The sequence below is a fragment of the Drosophila serrata genome, unplaced genomic scaffold (assembly GCF_035046125.1).
Source record: "Drosophila serrata isolate PLE 108 unplaced genomic scaffold, ASM3504612v1 contig_109, whole genome shotgun sequence".
NCBI classification, from domain to species: Eukaryota; Metazoa; Arthropoda; class Insecta; order Diptera; family Drosophilidae; genus Drosophila; species Drosophila serrata.
Genome location: NW_028257007.1, coordinates 10001 through 26984, shown reverse-complemented (window position 1 = coordinate 26984; position 16984 = coordinate 10001). Strand labels below are relative to the sequence as shown.

General features: G+C 44.0%; 1 protein-coding gene across 2 annotated transcripts in view; it reads right to left on the bottom strand.

Moving 5' to 3' along the window:
- LOC110189230 (Troponin C at 41C) overlaps nucleotides 1-16984 on the bottom strand; it is a 32562-nt gene that overhangs the window by 15078 nt on the left and 500 nt on the right. Inside the window, exon 1 of one of the 2 annotated variants that reach the window (XM_020959213.2) lies at nucleotides 16584-16841. The exons of the other annotated variant lie outside the window; for it this stretch is intronic. Within the exon in view, the coding sequence (XP_020814872.1) occupies nucleotides 16584-16589 (6 nt within the window). The 5' untranslated portion in view covers nucleotides 16590-16841. Of the gene's footprint in view, nucleotides 1-16583; nucleotides 16842-16984 lie in introns of those variants that run through there. 2 annotated transcript variants of the gene reach the window in all.

Sequence of the window (16984 nt, the reverse complement as noted above, 5' to 3'; positions counted from 1 at the left end):
GGCAACGCCGGGCTAGCTCAGGGTGCCCGAATTAATCGGACGTCTCAGACTAAACTACAAGTGTCATCACTAACAACACAAAAAGGTAAACAAACACCGAAAATTAAGCTGCTGGGTTGAATTTGTGGCTTGGCTGGTTCCGCCACGACGCGCCCACCCATCCAGTGATGCCTCCTTCACATTTCGGGGCATCACCCATCTCCGGCATGCCGGAGCTTACTCCAGGCGGTCTAGCGACTGGCCCATCTCCCTCCAGGTAAACTTACTCCATTTTCATTTTTAATCTTTTACTGGCTATTGATTATACATTTTTGGCATCTTATATCTAACAGATTTGTAAATATGGTTTTTGGCGCCAACTCGTCCACGGCGAGAACGTGGCCTCAGCCAGAGATGCGCTTGCACCAAGGCTGCCTTTTGTTGGGAACCGACAACGTTGACGGAGGAGAAGCTTTCGGCCACAATTTGGCCACGATTGGCTACCAAGAAATTTCCCCTCTTTCACCTACTATCCCTACTGGAGCTCCATAAGAAATAGCCTAGGGTCGGGGTTCAAACAAAATTGAGAGCTTCTTAATGGCTTCTTCCCCGTTCCCCTATTGGTCGCAGCGCATGGGTTGCACCAATCCCGGACCCAGGATACGATAAATCCGGAGGGCGAGACAACCACACTAATACCTCACATCTAACACTAACTAACAATAACACTAATGTCTTACACCTAACAACAGCTAACAATAACACTAATGTCTTACACCTAACAACAGCTAACAATAACACTAATGTCTTACACCTAACAACACCTAACAACAACATTTTTTTTTTTCTTCTTTTATATATCCCAGCTCGCCCTGGTTTGGCGCCGGGTGGTAAGGGCTGCCCACAGGTCGGCGGCAGCTGCCTGGGCAGAAATTAATGCGCAATTCGCCCTTGGTATCGTCCCATGCGGAACGGACTCACCGGATCTGGGGTCTTCTTTGGACTGCGGCGGCGGCGACGGCTCCGAAGTTGGCTCCGGCCGGCGGACTTGGCTGCGCCGGTCACTATAGCCGGTGGTTGTTGGTTGCGACAGCTCTGGCCGGTGGTTGTTGGTTGCGGCAGCGGCGACGGTTGTTGGTTGTGGCAGTGGCGGCGAAGGTTGTTGGTTGCGTGGGCCGGCGGACTTGGCTTGCGGCGGCGAAGGTTGTTGGTTGCGTGGGCCGGCGGACTTGGCTTGCAGCGGCGAAGAAGCGGTCCGACACTTGCGTGGGCCGGCGGACTTGGCTTGCGGCGGCGGCGACGCGGTGCCCAGCAGCTCCTGCGACGGCTCTGAGGCGATGGCTCAGAAAAACGGCACTGGGTGGCGATCGGTCACGTCTCCAACTTCTTTTCGGGATCACGTTTTTTTTTTCTTTCTGAAGTTAACCGCCGAAAATCACGCACCACGTTATCCATCCAGTTTTTTTCTCCTGTTTTTTTCCGCTCGCACCTCCCTTTATAGCCCGGTTCCTTTTCCTCTGTTCCAGACTCCAGCCGTTACTTTTTCATCGCCCTTGCTGAGAGAAAGGGCAAGAACCCTTTCTCTTAGGCACTTCGAACTTCTCGGTTCGCTCATTTTTCCTCGCCCCCTCCTGGTCCTACCAATCCCACCTATCCCTATCGATATATCGATAGTCCTTCAGCCCGTTCCCACCCAAAATGCAACACCACCCAAGGATATGGGGAGCTGCTGCCGGCTTCCAGCGGCTCGACAGGATCATTAGGAGCATTTGGATCTGTATCTCCAGCGCAGTTCCGTACGGTGCCCAACGCGGGGCCCACGTCTTACGGGAAGTACCCTTTCTCCAGTGTCTGGTCCATGTGTACTTATATGATCCCTCTTCCAGGTCACACGCGGATATTTTTGGCGTGGTATACACCCAAACTCCGGCCCTGCCTGTCCTCGAGTACGCGTTGCTGCCTATCGTCCTCACCACCCTGGCCTTGAGGAACTTCTTGGCAAACTTGGCGTTAAATTGCCTTCCGATGTCGCTGAGAACGAAATTCCGGCGATACACCTCCTGGCCTGGCTTTGCGGCGAACTCTCTGGCCCTCTGGTTATAGCGTCGGCGACAGCGGTCGTACGAGGCTTCCAGACACTTGCGCACTTTCTTTTGCACGACTCGGAGCTTGTCGGCCGTTGGCATACCGGCCATCTCATGGTCGCACAGAGACTGCAGCTTCCTGGCCAATCGGTAGCTGGATCCATGCAGGAACATGTGGTGTCCGAACAGCGTGAAAAACGGTGCTTCGCCCGTAGCCGAGTGGACTGCGTTCCGGAGGGCCACTTCGATCTCGGGAAGGTAGGCATCCCATTTCCTATGATCGTTCTCCAGGAACCCTCGGATAGCCGCCAGAACGCTCCGATTCACTCGCTCCGCTGCGTTGCTCTGTGGAGAGTATATCGGAGTTTTTAAGTGCCTAATCCCAAAGCTCTCCATGGCCTCCTTTTTAGGGTCTCCTACTGCACGGAATTCCGCGTTGGGTGAGCCCCTTTCGCTGTGGGATCGCCCCGCCGTCCGTTTCCCATACAATTCGGGCACTTCGGAGCGACGGTGTCGGCCTTTCCGCTACGGAAACAAAAAACCTTTTTCAGTTCCTGCTCGCAATCTCGAAAACCGTGGTCCATGGCTCCACAATTCCAGCAGCCAGCCTGGAAAGGATTTCGAGGACGCTCCCGGACTTCCTGCACTTGCAGTGGTTGCTCGTCTTCATCCTCCTCTGGCTCTGGAGCAAACGCCTCGCTGACTCGGTTCCGTTCCGCTCCTTGGTAGCGCGTTGGTGGTGGGATTTGGGCCCGAGCTCTGCGTCCGAAGGTACGCTCCACCTCGAGGCTCTCCTGCCGCAGCTCATCCACAGTGAGTAGCTCCATCGCATACATGAAGCGAGCGATCCCTTCTCTTAACCCTTTTTTCATCACCTGACGCTCCGGCATCGGCTTCCTCAGGCGAGAAGCAAGGGTTTGCATCGCGTGCAGATAATCATCTACGCTCTCTCCTGGTTGCTGCTCCCGCTGCAGTAGCTGATGCATCCGCTGATGCTCCGTCTCATGGCTCTGGAACCGATCTGGCGAGAAGCAAGGGTTTGCATCGCGTGCAGATAATCATCTACGCTCTCTCCTGGTTGCTGCTCCCGCTGCAGTAGCTGATGCATCCGCTGATGCTCCGTCTCATGGCTCTGGAACCGATCTAGCAGCGCTCGGCGTAGCTGACGCCAGCTGTCCAGTCGGTGCTGCTGCACGTGGATCCAAAACCACTCCACGGCCCTACCTGTTAGCAGCGTGTGGAAATTTCTCATCACCTCGGCCCATGAACAACGCGATTGCCTCTGGAGGTACTCCAAGCGAAACAGGAAGCCTTCGATGTGGTTCCACTCGTCCTCACCGCTGAACGAGACGTTCCACCTATCCACCCTTGTGACCTGGGGACTGAACCCTGCATCCCAGTTGGCGTATGTCCGTTCGTCACGGAATCCGCCAGCGCGGCGGTCCTCGACACGCCAGTTCCGACCAACGCTGTCATCCCGACGCGTCTCCTCAACCTCGGTGGAACCGTCGGGGCTGAATGAGTAGATCTCGGCTGGATCTGGCGCCCTCTTGGGCGGCTTCGGCGGAACTCGTGGCGTAGGCCTCGTTGCATGACCGACGGACGTCTGTCCATGCCTGGGTACCGCTCCGCGGGCGTCGTGCACGGGCTCCCTCGCTCGTCCAAACGGAGGTGGTGGCTGCTGTGGGCGCTGTTGTTGTCCTGTTGCTGTCGACTGCTGCTGCTGACTCCCGATCCCTCCAGGTAAGTGCTGCTGCTTTGTGGCGGGTCTCAAAACTTCATTAATCAGCTTCATCATTTCGAGAAACCCGGCCCGCAGTCGCTGAGAACGAAATTCCGGCGATACACCTCCTGGCCTGGCATTGCGGTGAACTCTCTGGCCCTCTGGTTATAGCGTCGACGACAGCGGTCGTACGAGGCCTCCAGACACTTGCGCACTTCCTCCTGCACGACTCGGAGCTTGTCGGCCGTTGGCATACCGGCCATCTCATGGTCGCACAGAGACTGCAGCTTCCTGGCCAATCGGTAGCTGGATCCATGCAGGAACATGTGGTGTCCGAACAGCGTGAAAAACGGTGCTTCGCCCGTAGCCGAGTGGACTGCGTTCCGGAGGGCCACTTCGATCTCGGGAAGGTAGGCATCCCATTTCCTATGATCGTTCTCCAGGAACCCTCGGATAGCCGCCAGAACGCTCCGATTCACTCGCTCCGCTGCGTTGCTCTGTGGAGAGTATATCGGAGTTTTTAAGTGCCTAATCCCAAAGCTCTCCATGGCCTCCTCGAAGATCTTCGACACAAACTGTCGTCTATCGTCCGAATGCACCATCTCTGGGACCCCGAACTTGTAGAAGACCTCGTTTATGAGGAAATCCACAACATTTGAGGCTGTCGCTTCCTTCATGGCCTTCAAGAACGTGTATTTTGAAAAGTGGTCCACCACAATGAAGATCAAGGCATGCCCTTTCTTCGACCTCGGGTACTTGTCAAGGAAGTCGATGTACAGCTTCTGGAATGGCCGCTCAGTCTGTACTCGCTCACCGATTCCGACCATCATACGGTGATTCGGCGCCTTCGACTCCTTGCAGACCTGGCATCTTGTTCGTCTTGCTTGATAGCTTTAGTTTCCTGGCGTCTAAACAGAATCTATCCTTTCCAGGCTTCGACACCACCGTCGTCCGGTTGCTCCAACTGCTCTTGCTCTCCTCGATGACTCCCAGGGCTAGCATCTTGTCGACTACGTCCTCGACCACTTTTTGCTTCGCTGGCGACATCGGCTGGGGTCGGTCTTTGAAAATTTTGGCACCGCGGCGGCGCGTGCCCGACAGCACCCTCCCCATCTGTGGACCACAACTCCTCTTCCTGGGCTGAAGGACCCTTCGACCTGAGCTGGTAATTATTTCCCCTGTCCCTGTCCAAAATCCAATTCTTTAATTCCTAACCTAATACATAAATAAATATGTAAACATAAATAACCTAACATTAATAAATGCACATGCAACAAATATGTAATTAAATAACGCAATACATAAATAAATCAATAAATAAATGGAGAAATAAATATACGAATAAATAAATCTTTTTCTACCTGCGTACTCAACCAAAAAAATGCACTAACTTTTGTAGCCGCCTTTTAGTAAACACTTCTTATTCTTCTCGTCTCTTACTAATATTTTCTTTATTATTTAATCTGGAACTTTTTATACTTGGTTTTATCTTTTTTTCACTCTTGTCTCTTTTTTACACTTATTGTCTTATTCACATCTACTCTCGTTCCGATCTTCTCACCAAGTGATCTGCCGCTCTCAGCAACCACTCAATCAACCCCCATTCTCAGCCAGTCGCTCTCTCATGCTCTCTTTTAAGAGAGCGTAACATCTCAATTAGAGTGGCCAGAGCATACTTATCTTAACTGGCCTGCTACACTTTTCTATTCCTTTCTAAATTTCAGGGGAGATGGAGCCGATCAACCGCCGGTGGCTCCGTGCCAGATTCCCGCGTCATCAATTCGTCCCAGTAGTTTCGACTCCGGCCGCTCGTCAACTGGGCTTACTTTCAGCGGTGCTGAAAGTCGCCAGTTAAGGACATCGGCTTTTAGCAGTATCCCGTAGGATTTTCCTTGATGCCTGGGACTTCAAGGCTCAGATTGCGGTGGTCGCGCAGCGCGCAGTGAGACCTGCGGGTCGCGACTTCACCAACAAACTGATCCCAGGAATCCTCATCCACCAGGAAAACCCAAGGATCTGTACAACATTTACTCTAACATTAACATTTACATTGAAAACAACCAAACTTTACGTTAATATAAATAAACACTTGTTTCCCTATCTACTATATATCACAGTTTATATCACAGTGGTTCTTGACTCGTGCTTTATGCACGGTCTGTGGCTAAGGGATGCGAATACGTCATTCCCACGCCCGGATGCCACCACCCTACCACCGCAGCACCCTCTGTGAACTGTGCCCGGGAGCAATTGTCCATCTTTTTGCGGACGAAGCCTCCCGTCCTGACTGGGAAACTAATTAAAAATAAAAACAACGAATATACGCCTTGGTCACCAGTCCCCGGTCCTCGGTGCAGTTGCAGACCGTAACATTGGCCACGCAAGCCACCGATTGCGAGGGCTGGATGACCTAGGACGTGGCCATTCGAGACGTCGTCATCCCGCTATTCTTTTATTTTTTTTAGATTTGGGCGCCATATTGTAACGGAACTGCCTTTCTTTGGGCAACGCCGGGCTAGCTCAGGGTGCCCAGGACTGGGTCCGACCCAATGCCCGCAGTCCGCACAATTAGAATATACCGAATTAATCGGACGTCTCAGACTAAACTACAAGTGTCATCACTAACAACACAAAACGGTAAACAAACAACGAAAATTAAGCTGCTGGGTTGAATTTGTGGCTTGGCTGGTTCCGCCACGACGCGCCCACCCATCCAGTGATGCCTCCTTCACATTTCGGGGCATCACCCATCTCCGGCATGCCGGAGCTTACTCCAGGCGGTCTAGCGACTGGCCCATCTCCCTCCAGGTAAACTTACTCCATTTTCATTTTTAATCTTTTACTGGCTATTGATTATAAATTTTTGGCATCTTATATCTAACAGATTTGTAAATATGGTTTTTGGCGCCAACTCGTCCACGGCGAGAACGTGGCCTCAGCCAGAGATGCGCTTGCACCAAGGCTGCCTTTTGTTGGGGACCGACAACGTTGACGGAGGAGAAGCTTTCGGCCACAATTTGGCCACGATTGGCTACCAAGAAGTTTCCCCTCTTTCACAACAGCTAACAATAACACTAATTTCTTACACCTAACAACAACATTTATTTTTTTTCTTCTTTTATATATCCCAGCTCGCCCTGGTTTGGCGCCGGGTGGTAAGGGCTGCCCGCAGGTCGGCGGCAGCTGCCTGGGCAGAAATTAATGCGCAATTCGCCCTTGGTATCGTCCCATGCGGAACGGACTCACCGGATCTGGGGTCTTCTTTGGACTGCGGCGGCGGCGACGGCTCCGAAGTTGGCTCCGGCCGGTGGTTGTTGGTTGCGGCAGCGGCGACGGTTGTTGGTTGTGGCAGCGGCGGCGAAGGTTGTTGGTTGCGTGGGCCGGCGGACTTGGCTTGCGGCGGCGGCGACGCGGTGCCCAGCAGCTCCTGCGACGGCTCTGAGGCGATGGCTCAGAAAAACGGCACTGGGTGGCGATCGGTCACGTCTCCAACTTCTTTTCGGGATCACGTTTTTTTTTTCTTTCTGAAGTTAACCGCCGAAAATCACGCACCACGTTATCCATCCAGTTTTTTTCTCCTGTTTTTTTCCGCTCGCACCTCCCTTTATAGCCCGGTTCCTTTTCCTCTGTTCCAGACTCCAGCCGTTACTTTTTCATCGCCCTTGCTGAGAGAAAGGGCAAGAACCCTTTCTCTTAGGCACTTCGAACTTCTCGGTTCGCTCATTTTTCCTCGCCCCCTCCTGGTCCTACCAATCCCACCTATCCCTATCGATATATCGATAGTCCTTCAGCCCGTTCCCACCCGAAATGCAACAAAGTATATATATTCTTTATCAGCATCAACAGCCGAGTCGATTTCATTACAATGCTGTTTAAATGTGAGTCGTTTATCGATAGTCAGACCGCGAATTTTAAGAAGTGTCTAAGTTATTAAAAGATAATGATGAATATGTGCAGAGTTGTTTTTTGCAAATATGAAAGAGTTTACATTTATTTATAGTAAGGGTAGCACCGGAAATGTTTCCCCAGTTTTGGGTTGCGCTAAGAATATCACGTATTGTGGATCATTTGCAAAATAGGTTAATTTGCTTATGTTTTAGAATTATGTTATTTAAGGATTGGAAGACAATCATGAACAGCACCACAGAGAGGGGAGATTCTTATGGAGAGTATAGAATTTAGATAGAGTGTTGTTTAATCTTACTTGGATTGAACGGTTGATCATGAAAGCATTCGCAAAGTTAAAGGTTTTTTGACCTACCCCCCACCGGGAAATTTATCCAGTACTGTGTGCACCCCTATACGATCAAAAGTCCTTTCGAAATCAGTTGCGAGAATGGTAACATAATTTTTGGTGGAACGAGCATCAGATGCATAATGGTGGAGATGCTGAAGAGAATTAAGAGTCCTATGCTGTTGTTTAAAAGCTGTTTGGTGGGGGCAGATAAGTTTATGTTTTCTAATAAATCACTTTAGTCTTTTGGCTTTTTTTTTCAAGAATCTAGGGCAAACAGGGCAGGAGAGAAATTGGTCTTAAGGAAGATATTTCGTGGGTTGTTTTATTAGGTTTTTAAATTGGGATTATAATGGCGGATTTTCAGACGTGGAGGTAGTTAATTGAGTTTATTTCTCAATTTGTGCTGCTAGTGCTTGGTTTTCCATTTATTTTTTACATTCCTCATTGTTCCTTTCCCTTTAAACAATTTTCTGCGCAGCCGCGACAACTAAGCGTTGCTTGCTTTTACCCGCGCTCTATCTCTCTTTTTGTGCTTATCTTATCTATCGCTCTCTCTTGCTTATCTCCAAACGTTATAAGTCCCAAATACGAATTCGCAAATTGTCTGCGTCGCCAATACCTGGAAAAAGGCCACTACTGTAGGTGACCTTACCATCGGCTGCTGGCTGTGCGACATCTCGCACGCCAAGTGCATTAGTGTTGCTGCTCGGACGGTTGTTAGGAAAAACATAGTAGCTTAAGCCGCTACTGCTGCGAGGGCTGTCGCGGGGTAGAAAAGGAGATGTTGTCCTTTATGCGGCAAACGAGGACGGTTTTAAAGACATATTATCCAGTTTCGCCTAACTCATTAAATGTTCATGGCGCTGGATAGCCAATTTAATAGCCTTACGCTATTAAATGAGTCTCCCAGGCGCAAAAAAACAGCAATTGCAGGGCAACATGTAGGATCCCAACAACCCGAGACGGGCACTCAGCAGCAACCTCTCTCGACACAGCCCTCGACCTCAGCTTTAATTTTAAGAAAGCTGAGATCGAGTGCTAGGAAACCGTCGGAGTTCTCCTCTCTCTCCGATCAATCATTGGAAGATGTTTTCGCCTTTATCCAAAGCAAAACCAGAGTCGATAAAAAAGATTTAGGTGGAAAAATCCAAGTTTATTTACCCTAGGAATATTTCATTTTTCAAATAAATGTCCCTAAAGAGCTCTTTAAAACAATTTGCTCTACCAACTTCTGGCCAGAGTACGTTGTTGTTAAGGATTTCAAAGCGAAGATAAAACGGCCTATAGCAATAACTCTTCCCAGGCTTGATCAGACCACTGTGCCTTCTAAGTCTACCAATCCCGACCCAAAAAACTAATAAAACTATTTCCTATCAGAATTCTGTCTCAAGTCAACCAAGTACGCAATTCCTTACAGCGCTTGCTCGATCTTTGTTTTGTCCCTGATCCGGCGAGAGTCAGTTTAGCTAGGGTGGCACCTCTGACGCAACCCGATGTGACTCTTGATATTGGGTCTGACTTAAAGAATATATCTGATGGTCCAGCCAAAAAAATTCCTATGTTTCCGCAAGACGAACTTTGATCTGCTGAATAATTTTAAATATGAATTCAACTGGTCCGATCAATACATGTGTACTAACATGACATTTGGCGTGGATATTTTTTTACTACAAAAAAAAAAAAAATCTTGGCTTTATGACATATTTAAAATCACCTGTTCTCAATCTGCCCTTTCATCCTATTTCTCAGCTCGGTCAAACTTTACCGTGCTGAACGCGCAGTGTTATAAAAACTATTAACTCGTTGCAGGGTCCAGTTCGCACAGGACCCATAACTAAATATAAGCCCAATAGAAATCTTTTCTAGCTTTAATTGAAAAACACTACCACAAATAATGATCTGGCAATAACCGATCTATTTACGCAGTTAGTTAAAAAGCTTAGTCAAACTCTTCGAATTTAAATCAGACTTATTCCTACGTCCTACACAATTCGAACTAAATTTTCAGTCCGAAACGAAACGAAACGAAAACTTTCTTCATCGTGTCAAGCCGGTTTTTCGCCAAGTTCCGACGGACGTCAGCTCGCAACGAGAGATAGTTGAATATTTATGTTTTTAAGAGTTCTCTTACTTTTTTAGAAAAATAAAATGTCCTTTGGGGTTTCAAGCTTCGGTATCTTTCAGAAGTTGTGCATATATACATACATATGTGTATATCGCCGACGCAATTCAAATTGCCCACGTGGACTGTTGTGTTAGCGGCAGGCGTGTTAAGCATTGATACGCAAGTATGATACGTCGTATAATATTCTAAAAAAGTTTGTGAGTATGGCTAAAAATAATTTACTATATTTAACAATTTAATTATATAATAATCGAAAAAAAAATCAGCTTGCAAAAAAGTCGAACCTTCATATATACTTTTTTTAATCGAAATTTTTTCCTTTTTTCCCCTACGTTTCATGATGAATTTCCACTGAGCTCTCCGGGACAAAAACTTGCAACCCCTTTAGAACATATAGTTTTTGGCCGCTTGATATTTTATTTTAAATCCCGTTCGAGACAAACTTTTCTTATTTAATTTTTTTTGTTATTTTAATGCATTTTTTTTTTTAAGATTGACAAACAAAATTTAAAAAAAAAAAACAATAACTGTTTTTAAAGAAGATAATAAAATTATAGTACATAAAAAAACTCTACAAAATATAATTGTAAGTTCATGTTAATAGGATTCTATCCTCAAGATATTTTCCGATTCTCATTTAAAGCAGTTCTACGTTGTTAGAAAAGAAAAACGTAAAAATAAACAAAATACCTCAGCACAGAATTCTACGATGATCGATACTGCTACTGATTGAACTGAACTGGGGACCATGCATAAGGCCATCCCTGCTCGACATAGTGAACTATTCTGGATCGCTCACCGCATGAAGCAAAGTCCGACTGGGTTACCGCAGAGCGCAACGGATTTGCTGTGGTAATACTTTAAATCTGTTTTTTGTATTCATTATATCTCTGGGACATGTAAAGTCGCGAAAATACATAAAGTTAAGTGATTATTTTCCAGAATTGCTTTATCTATCAGAAATTGCATTATAGGTTCATTATTAGGAAGAAATAATTAAAATGATAGTAAGAAAATATTTTTTTTCAGTGTTTAATTATACAAGCAAATCTATAAAAATAAAGATAAATAATTAAATTAAAATATTAAAAAAAAAATCGTTTCCTTTGAGAAAAGTACATTTTTTCACTTTGATACTTTATAAAAAGTCGAATAGGTGCACATGGCACATTGAGCAAAACATATATAAATTAAAACCCCATTTCCTGTTAAATGCCGTTTAAATTATTGCATTATCTTATTTTGTTTATAGATGCAGATATCATGCAACCTAAAATGAGAAAAAAGTTCTTTAGCTTGCTTATTCCCACGTTTTCCCCCTCTCTGTGCCGCTGCACTTCCTTTATATTGTTCTCTATATCTGTATCTTGTAAAAATTACAGTGGTAAGTCATAATAATGACCAGTCAAATGGTCTGTTTGCCGAAAGTTATTGGTGTTGCAGCTCGGACAGCGGACGATATGAGATGGCTCTGGATAGTCAATTTATATTTATAGCCTTACGCTGTTTAATGAGCCGCCCATTCGAAAAAAAAAAAAACGAATTGGTGGAAGCATGTAGCACTCAGCAGCACCCTCGGTACAGCCCTCGACTTCAGCATCGATTACAAGAATCCTGAGATCTAGTGCAAAAAAAAATCCGATTCCAGATCCGGCGGTGACAACCGTTTTGCCCTCTGGGTATTAAATTATGACCCCTCAGAGTTCAATTAAGTACCCAGATAAGGTCATCAGGCCTGGACTACCGGCCGGCAAAAGCCCTTATAGCAGTTCCACCTACGACTCGCGACACTGCCCTGCTCAAACATCTGAAGATGTTATTATAGGCGACTTAGAGACAAAAAAAATAAACATAAGGTGGAAAATTTTGAATTCTCTTATGCTAGCAATATTCAATCTCTTAAAATAAATTTCCCTAACAAACGGTCTAACACAATATGCTCTACTAAATTCTGACCAAAGTTGTTGTCAAGGAGTTCAAAGTTAAAAGGCCTGTAGAAATAACTCTTCCTAGGGCCGATCAGACCATTCGCCTTCTACGTCTCCTAATTTCGCTTTAAAAAAATAATTATTTTTTGTAAAATATAATCTCTTACTTAGCTGTCTTCCTAAACTTAAAACTTATATCCTAACCCGCTTAGAACATATTTAAACAAAGAAATTGGCAACATGCCGGTAGTTTCCTCATTCCCTTTTCTACATTTTCATTCGCGTCCACTTACACCTAAGCCTAACGTGCAAAGAACGTGCAAAGTTGCGCTGCAGCTTGCAAGTCGAGTGTACATTTGTGTACACAAATCTCGAGAAAATAGTGAAGTTCCGGAGTATACAATACCAGAGTGTATACCCGTATGAAACCACGCACGCGCCTGTTGGGTTAAGTGTTAGTAGGCGCGAAAGAAAAAGTAGAAAAGAGGACGAGAAAATTTACTACTAGCGTGCTCCCAAATGGCTTGCCTGCATGTCTACTAAGAAAGTTAGTATTAAAGTTTTTAGTTTTGGAAGGCTATCTACGTTAGAAATTCATGTGTACAAATCATTATAATTTCATGCAATTCAAAAGAGGTTCTACAGTGGTGCAACACTAAGGGAATAAAGGAATGTCTCAACAAGTCAGCACTTTCCACGTCACCATGAATAAGGTTATAGATTAGGGCTAAAGTGGTACATAAGGTAACATAGGGGTCATTGAATTCCTTCGACCACCGCACACCCCTGGCTCTATTCACCATAAACGAAATAAGATCAATAAAGTCAAGTTTGTGTCCAAATCATCAAATAAATTAATTCTTTCTAAAGAGCAGCAGTTCAGCGTGTAAGTAGCAAGCATAGGAACGACACAAGAGAATGTCAATAGCTTGCATTTCGAGCCGTTTAAGATTAATAAATTTACACGGCACCAAATTTGAAAATTATTGAGATCTGTTTGTAAATCCGACTGGCATGTGACGTCATTGTATTGTACGCAAAGCTTAGCGTCATCCGCGTATATAAGCACATTGTAGTAAGTCAATACTTTGGGCAGGTCATATATAAATAATGTAAACAATTAGGGTCCTAGTTAGACTGGTTAACAGAGTCAAATTCTTAAATGAAATCAGTATAGATTACATCTGTCTGAAAATTATTATAGAAGCCCCTTATAATATAGGAAGAGAGCTCCAAAAGATTTGTTGTTGTTGATCTTTGCTTAAAAATCCATATTGACATGGAGAAATAATTGATCTACAAAGGTGCTGCAAGTGATGAGTAATACTGTTTTCGAATAGTTTAGGGTGTTTATGGGGAAGACAACGAACTTGCCACCCTTGAGTAATAATAACTAACGCACGAATAGGTCGATTTTATGCCATATTTATTTTCTTATTTTAACGTTCACTCGTTGGAGCTTCAACTACCGAACGAACGCTTGGCTTCAATATATATGCGCTTACAATGTAGCTTAGCTTAATAGATAAGGCCACAGAAGAAGAACAGAGTGAGAAATAGATAACAAAGAGAAGAGCTAAGAGCGCAGCAGGTCCAGCGATACACCTATGAGCGCATAATTAGGCGCGAGCGGTCTGCTCCGAACATAGGGATAGCCGACAACTTAGAGAGTCCTCTATAATTGGTGGCATCCAATTTGCTATCTTTTTTGTGAAGTGTGGGAGGTTTCTAAGGATAAGGTAAACAATTTCAGTAGTGGATAGCACAGGGCATCGGCACAACACCTGAGCACACAGCCAGGAATTCCGTCGGGACCTGGCGAATGAACTGGCTTGACACGATGAAGATCTAAAAGAAGAGAGCTTTCGTTTAGGCTGGGACAGAAAATTAAGTTTGATTTGGGTATGTCGTAGGAATAAGTCTAGTCTAAATTGGAAGAGTTTGAATAAGTTGTTTGAAAAAACTGCGAAAGTAGATCGCCTATTGCGTGATCATTATTTGCGGTAGTATTTTCAAATAAATGCGAGGAAGGATTTGTTTTAGGCTTAGATTTTTTATTTTTAAGTCGGCTCAACTCTTTAGTAAACCACCGCGGTTTATTTGAGCTTGGCGGCTAGTAGAACGGAACACATTCAGTAAAAAATGAATTCATGGCGTTGACGTGAGACCCAATATCAAGAGTCACATCGAAAGTAGGATGATACGGATCTTCGGGCTGCGTCAGAGGCGCCACCCTAGCTAAACTGACTCTCGCCGGATCAGGGACAAAACAAAGATCGAGCAAGCGCTGAAAGAAACTGCGTACTTGGTTAAGACAGCGAAATGTCAAACAAGACAGCGATCATGACATGTTGTGTAAAAGTTAGGAGAGTCTTGGTGGAATTTTTAGAGCACCAAATAGCCCCAGGGATATTAAAATCACTTAGGACTACCAACTGGTCTCTATCCAAAAATCTTCTTTAAACCATCTGAATAGCGGTTCCAATAAATAGGATTTTCCGACAATGGAGGTATATAGGAACATGTGGAGCTATCTTTTATAGATAGCTTTACGCAAAGAAATTCAACGTCGTTGCCTTCCTTAACCAGGTTTCTGTGATCACAATAACCTGAGAAGCAAACGAAAGGCCATCAGAATACAAGGTAGGAAACTTACTACGTAAGCCTCTAGCATTCTGATACGAAATACCTATCGAGTGGGTTAGTTTTTTGGGTCGGAATTGATAGACGTAGCAGGCGCAGTGGTCTGATTAGGCCTGGGAAGAGTTATTGCTATATTCCGTTTTTTTCTTCGTTGTGAAATCCTTAACAACAACGTACTCTGGCCAGAAGTTGGTAGAGCAAATTGTTTTAAAGTGCTCGTTAGGGACATTTATTTTGAAAGATGAAAGATCTCTAGCGTAAGAAAATTTGGATTTTTCCGCCTATATCTTTTTTTTCGGATCTGGTTTTGCTTTGGATAAAGGCGAAAACATCTTCCAATGATTGATCGGAGAGAGAGGAGAACTCCGACGGTTTCCTAGCAGTCGATCTCAGCTTTCTTTGAATTAAAGCTGGGTTCCAATCAAAATACTTTTGGATTATTAAGAATATACTCATTTTGATCAATCAAAGCATATAATTTCAATGCAATACATATAATAACTCGATTTAGATCAAGTTAAATATTTAAAAAACATTATTTTAAAAATTCAAGATATTAAATAATATGTTGGGTTGATGTATCTACTATTGTACAATGTAAAATAAAAATATCTATATATAAGAGAAAGTCGTGTCTTATACACCACTTATAACTCAAGAACGGCAGAACAGATTTAGGTGAAAATTGGTTCGGAGGTAGCTTAGAGCCAGGAGACGGACATAGGATACTTTTTATCCCGTTCGACAGAAAAGCGGGATATCCATCGCTGATATATGTATAGCATTTACTACAAACCAATATATCAAGTAGTAAGAATGTATCAAATAAAATAAGAAAGAGTTCCCTAATGAGAAAACGCGTTAGGACACGAAGATCATTGGCATCGACGGAGAACTACAGTGATGAAAGTTTAGATATAGGACCAATGACGACTATATGCCGATATTGCAATGCGTTAAAGTTTAAAAGAGAAACGGCTGAATAATGATACAATTATAAAAGGTACTTCCGTCCGAAAAATCTGGTACCTCTTCAATCATAGCAATGAGAGCGAGTAAGAGGGGCTCAACCTGATAAGTGCGAGCGGGACAACAATAGAATGTGCTGATTAACCCTTAGATGATGTATGGGGCTTTAAGCTTCCTTTTGTAATAAAACGAGTAGAACATTGTTTTTTATAATTTAATTTTTAACAATTTAGAGTTCGAAATGAGCCGTTCTTTCTGTTTTTTCGAGGCGAGTCTTTTTTTAAATTCTTAATCCTAAAGCATATTCGTGTTTTAAAATATAATTGTTTAATAGTTAAGCAAAATGTCATGTTGCATATGGGTTAATGTTAGAAAAAAATTTGTCCGCACACAACCTTTCACTACGAAAAACGAAGACGCACTGAAGCAAAACCCGACCGCTTTGACTGCCGAAGGGACTACCTTTGTATCGTGGGCTGGATTGTGCTGCGCAAGTGGAAAAGTTAAACTGGATAAAAATTCGTAGTTTTTTAATCACCAAACGAAATGTTACATAAAACGAAGCCTTCTGGTGGTGAAACGGAGTTCGCCGAGTTCCCTAGTATATACATATATAAAAACAACGAAGTAACCGTTGCAGTTTTACAAATAGTTTTTTTTTTTCCTCTATATTTATTGATCGTTGAAAGGGACTACGTCAATGTGTCTTTAATTTTACGTACTAAGTCCGAAGTAACAGGTACAATTTTAGAGTAATACTCTTACTAGGAGGGCGTTTTTATTAATATATTATTATTTATTTTTTGTTTATAGAAATTCGGCGCAATATAATGTATATATTTTATTACTCGCATGCTAATTTCAATAATATATTGTCAAACTATGAATAACTTACACTCATTCTCTCCGATATAGTCAACGATATTCAACAAAAAATTATGTTCTTTTATAATTTTAATAAATTTTGCAAAAATATAAAATTATTTTATTTAAATCGCTTTTTAGTTCTTATTTTACACCGATATATTAATATGTGCTAGTATACGGCAATAAAACCGTTTTATACGGCTGAAAGTCCTTTTCACCGATCACTTTATTAGTATAAGAGCATGGCAATGTACTGCTGCTATGATTGAAGACTGGGAATTAATATAGATTTTCTTGTAGCGCAACTTATATCTATTGGTTTCAGCGCCATAATCTTAGAATCAAATAAATTGTACAAACAGCACTCGTTGCATTCGGCCCAACTATTTTTGCTGAAACAAAAACAACTATTGTAACAAAATTGAAAAG